At 43.9% G+C, this 5,429-nt stretch overlaps 1 protein-coding gene across 1 annotated transcript in view; it reads left to right on the top strand.

The window, feature by feature from the left end:
- Positions 1–5,429, top strand: part of LOC105547738 (protein SSX5-like) — a 17,764-nt gene that overhangs the window by 1,651 nt on the left and 10,684 nt on the right. The window contains exons 4-6 of the mRNA XM_011991440.1: positions 197–292; positions 2,142–2,191; positions 4,155–4,290. Coding sequence (XP_011846830.1) covers positions 197–292; positions 2,142–2,191; positions 4,155–4,290 — 282 coding nt within the window. The remainder of the gene's footprint in view (positions 1–196; positions 293–2,141; positions 2,192–4,154; positions 4,291–5,429) is intronic.

Genomic DNA, 5,429 nt, shown 5'->3' with positions numbered 1-5,429 from the left:
TTTTTTTGAGTCTGAGTCTCACTCTGTCACCCAGCCTAGAGTGCAGTAGTGCAATCATAGCTCATTGCAGCCTCAAACGCCTGGCCTCAACCAATCCTCCAGCCTGAGCCTCCCTAAGTGCTGGTACTACAGACATGAGCCACTATGCCAGTCCTAAGCTTGTCTCTTAAGGAATAAACATTTTGCTTCTTTCTAGGTTTCAAGGTCACCCTCCCACCTTTCATGCGTAATAAGCGGGCCACAGACTTCCAGGGGAATGATTCTGATAATGACCCTAACCATGGGAATCAGGGTGAGTAGATGGAAAGGGGCTGGAAAGGGTCTCCTGAAGCCCAACTGCTTTTCAGTTCAGCTACCTGGGAAAGATCCTCAGGCATTTGTTCCCTCATACACATCAGGGCTGAGTGAAAAAAAAAAAAATTGCATGCAAAAAGTTAACTACGGAGGCCATTCATATAAAATTTTAAAACATGCAAAACAAGAATATATTTTTTTATGGATAAGTAAATGGTAAATATATACAAACATGAATGTGAATAAAAAGTAATCAAATTAAGGTGACTGGCTGTAAGTGGAGGAGGGAGGGCAGGGTTTGGTGAGTGCTGCACAGACAACTTCAGCCATGACTTGTTGATAGTGTGTTTTGTTTGTTTTTGTTTTTGAGATGGAGTTTCACTCTTGTCACCCAGGCTGGAGTGCAATAAGGCAATCTCAGCTCACTGCAACTTTCATCTCCTGGGTTCAAGTGACTCTCCTGCCTCAGTCTCCTGAGTAGCTTGGGTTACAGGCACCCGCCCCCACACCCAGCTAATTTTTGTATTTTTGGTAGAGACGGGGTTTCACCATGTTGGCCAGGCTGGTCTCAAACTTCCTGACCTCAGGTGATTCACCTGCCTCAGCCTCCCAAAGTGGTGGGATTATAAGTGTGAGCTACCATGCCCAGCCTGTTTGTAGTATTTCTAATATTCTGAATAAATAAATAAGACATAACATAGCTGTGGGGTAATGTTGAGATCTGACTGGACTCAGTATTATTCCCCATAATTTTCTGTGTGTTTGAAATATTTCTTTTTTAAACGACATGTTGCTTTTCCTAAGCACTGTTATTGAATCAAAAGACAGTTAAGAAAATGTTACAAGTAAAAAAAAAAAAAAAAAAGAAAGAAAGAAACTATTAAAACTGTGAATCTGCCAAAAACTTCCAGAGTTTGTTTCATTAACAGTATGTAGGTATTGGATAAGTTTCTTAGGAGTGAGAGTGATGAACACACTATGTAATAAATATCGCTGTTTTTCTGTATTTTATCAAAACCAAAGTCTTCTCATTCCCAAACAACCCCGATTCTCCCTGATGAGCTCAGAAGTGAGTTTGAAAGAGTGATCCCTCATCCAACACACAGAGAGCTTTCCCACTTGTCAGTGAGCAGAGATAACATAGGGTGAAAAAAGACAAGTTCTTGCATAGAGATCTTTGTGCATTTCAGGAATATAAAGGGGACATATGTGTTTACTTGCTCTTCTGCTCTAACAAAACAATTATAAGACAAGGTTAGAAAGTCCAAACTGTCTCCAATAGACCTATTACTCCCCAACAAACAGGCCAGATTCTACCATCTCCCACAATCACTATAAGAGATCTGAAAATTCAGTGCTTGAGTATCTGCCAAGTTTTTGACATTAAAGGAGTGTCTTTATACTGAAAATATTTCAGAGACACTGGAATAAATCATCCATGGGTTCATCACACATTTAACAGCTTAATTGACATACCATAAGATTCACCCATTTGAAGTGTACAGTGATTTTTAGTTGTTGCGCATCTTGAGTGGATACGGTTCAGATTCCTAACCATTCAATTTAATTATTTGGGAAAAGGTAAAAGATATGTAATGAAATAAGATGAGACTGTGACGGGGTTTAAGCCCCATTTGATAAACCATGAGATGGAAAATTCTGAATTGATGCCACAGATAAATGCACCAACCATTACTGAACATAATTCAGAAGCAAATCTCAAATAACTCCTCAACAGTGAGTGGACTCATAACCCTCTGCTGCAGAATGCCCTCATGTGACAGAAGTCTCTCTAGAGTTTGGAAATCTTTACCAACAAAGAAAAATGCTGATGTATTCTCTTTCAGTTGAACATCCTCAGATGACTTCCAGCATGCTCCAGGGAATCTTCCCAAAGGTGAGTATCTCTCAAATCTAAAGGACCAGAGAACCTTTGTCCCTCCACGGATGCGAACACTGGTAAGAGTGGGAGAATATCAAAAATGCCCTCACTGCCTCCTTCTCCCCATGTCTATCACAACAACTGATGTAGCATCGATGGCTTGATGATACTAAGAGTTGTGATTCTTAATACTTCTTTTGTTTTCATAGTGATGCCAGATACTATTTTAAGCAGTTCACATGGATTCATTTATTTAATCCTTAAGAAGACCTCTATGACGTTTCTATTATTATCTCCAAATAATAACGAGTCACACACTTCAGTTTTCATCCATATAAAAGCCATGTGACTTGGCGCAAATCTTCTAAGTCCTCTCAGCTCCAGATTGCTGGTCCATGCAATGGAAGTAAAGAATCATAGTTCATGTTATAGATCCTAGTTATCAGCAACATAATAATAAAATGAGGCTATCGGAGTACAGAGATGTTAAAGAATGTTTCTGAGGCACAGTGGCAGTGGTACTCTAATCCAGAGCTCCAAGCCATTTAAAGCTCATTCACGTTTGCATTTGTTTATGAAGTTCAGATGTTGCTCATTAGGGCTTTACCCCATAAAGCCTGCTGGTGCTTCCATTGAGACACCCACTCTCGCAACAGGAAGGACCAGCTGATCTCTGCTCTGTTACTGGGGCCACTCGAATGGCTTAGGAATCGCTTTGACTATTGGCCCCTCCCTACTGTGAGCTCCTTGAGGTCTTTGTCTGCCCCTGGGGCATCTGCGAAGCCTCGGTCCCAGCCCAGGGGATCCTTGTAGGCCCCTGAATGAATGACCCTATAAGTGCTGGTTCAACGTCTGGTTTAGAGGGTAAAGGGATCTGGGAGTTGGGTTGCCAGTGTGGAGACTGAATTCAAAGAAGCATCATGAAAGATATTAATTGTTATTATTACTACATTTAAACAGTGTTTACAAGCTCAGAGAGGGCTTTCCCTTAGCCTGTTTTACATGTATTGTTCACTATTTCATAAGTGAGGAAGCTGAATAAAAAGTAGCTTAAGGGCTGGGTGCGGTGGCTCACTACTGTAATCCCAACACTTTGGGAGGACAAGGCGGGTGGATCACGAGGTGAAGAGATCAAGACCATCCTGCCCAACATGGTGAAACCTCATCTCTACTAAAAATACAAAACTTAGCGGGACGTGGTAGCGACTGCTTGTAGTCCCAGCTATTCTGGAGGCTGAGGCAGGATAATCGCCAGAACGTGGGAGTCGGATGTTGCAGTGAGCCAAGATCGTGCCACTGCACTCCAGCCTGGTGACAGAGCGAGACTCGGTGTCAAAAAGAAAAAAAAAAAAGTAGCTTAAGATTGTTGGTCAGTGACACATCCCAATGCAACCAGAATTGGTATGGGTACCACCTCACTTAATTTCACATTCAATGTTGGTGCCTCTGTGGGGTGGTATGCCATATCTGGTACTGCTTTCTTTGCTGCCTAGATTAATTTCAGCAAACCATTTCTTTCCCTCTCTCTTTCCTGTATTCATCTCCCCACACCATCTTTACCAGCAGTGTTTTGTCCCTCTCTATGTTTTCACATTTACTCTCCCAGTAGCTGTCTACAAGCTTATATGGGATCTCCTGTATTTTATAGAAGCTCTTCCTTTTGTAGACCTTTTGAATTCTTAGAATGCTATTCTCCAAATCTTCTGTATACCAAACTCTCAATTACATGGTGATTTTTGCTGTTTGCAAGAATGTCAGTCTTAAAAGAATGTGAAGATAAGCATTCTATCCCTGGAAAGCCCATTCATTTAGGCCATTCCTTCCCCTTCTCAGGTTTCTCCTAATTTAGGCCTGTGTAACTCTCCCAGCGTTTTTGAGAACATTAATTAAGGTAATGCATGTGAAGACGCTTTGTAAGCTCTAAAGCACTATAGAAATGTCACTGATACTGTTTATCTGTGACCTTCACATTATAAAGATCATGCCCGAGGAGCCAGCAGAGGAAGGAAATGATTCAAAGGGAGTCCCAGAAGCATCTGGCCCTCAAAATGATGTGAAACAGCTGAGCCCCCCGGGAAAACCAAGTACCTCTGAGAAGATTAACAAGACCTCTGGTAAGAGGAAACAATTCGGGAACAACCCCTCTGGCTTCCCTGGCTATGTTCAGGTGTGGGGACTGGGTGTGTGGACTGGGTGTGTGGCATGGACCACAGACAAGCCTGGGTCCAGGCTGGGCTGAGGAGCTCACCCAGCTCCAGATGAGATGTTAGACTTGACTTCCAGAAACACAGAGTGGAGTTGGCATCTGTATAAAAAAACCACATGACAAAGGAGAGGTTCCTAGATGGCCAAGTAGGAACAGCCCCAGTCTAAAGCTCCCAGTGTGAGCAATGCATTTCTGCATTTCCAGCTGAGGTACCAGGTTCATCTCACTGGGACTGGTTGGACCATGGGTGCAGTCCACGAAGTGTGAGCCAAAGCAGGGTGGGGCATTGCCTCACCTAGGAAGCTCAAGGGGTTGGGGAATTCCCTTTCCTAGCCAAGGGAGGCTGTGACAGACGGTAGCTGGAAAATCTGGACACTCCCACCCTAATACTGTGCTTTTCCAACAGTCTTAGCAAACAACACACCAAGAGATTATATCCTGCGCCTGGCTCAGAGGATCCCACATCCAAGGAGCCTCACTCACTGCTAGCACAGCAGTCTGAGATTGAACTGCAAGGTGGCAGCGAGGCTGGGGGAGGGGCATCTGCCATTGTTGAGGCTTGAGTAGGTAAACAAAGCGGCCAGGAATCTCAAACTGGGTAGAGCCCACCCCAGCTCAAGGAGGCCTGCCTGCCTCTATAGACTCCACCTCTGGGGATAGGACATAGCTGAACAAAAGGCAGCAGAAACTTCTGCAGACTTAAAAGTCCCTGTCTGACAGCTTTGAAGAGAGTAGTGGTTCTCCTAGCACAGAGTTTGAGATGGAAGAATGGTAAGACTGCCTCCTCAAATGGGACCCTGATCCCCAAGTAGCCCAACTGGGAGACACCTCCCAGTAAGGGCTGACTGACACCTCATACAGCCGGGTGCCCCTCTGAGACGAAGCTTCCAGAGGAAGGATCGGGCAGCAACATTTGCTGTTCTGCAATATTTGCTGTTCTGCAGCCTCCACTAGTGATACCCAGGCAAACAGGGTCTGGAGTGGACCTCCAGCAAACTCCAACAGACCTACAACTGAGGGTCCTGACTGTTAGAAGGAAAAATAAAC

This window comes from Mandrillus leucophaeus, unplaced genomic scaffold, assembly GCF_000951045.1.
Source record: "Mandrillus leucophaeus isolate KB7577 unplaced genomic scaffold, Mleu.le_1.0 Scaffold395, whole genome shotgun sequence".
In the NCBI taxonomy this organism is placed as follows: domain Eukaryota; kingdom Metazoa; phylum Chordata; class Mammalia; order Primates; family Cercopithecidae; genus Mandrillus; species Mandrillus leucophaeus.
Note: the sequence above shows the minus strand (reverse complement) of the source record. Positions and strands in the feature narration are given on the sequence as shown.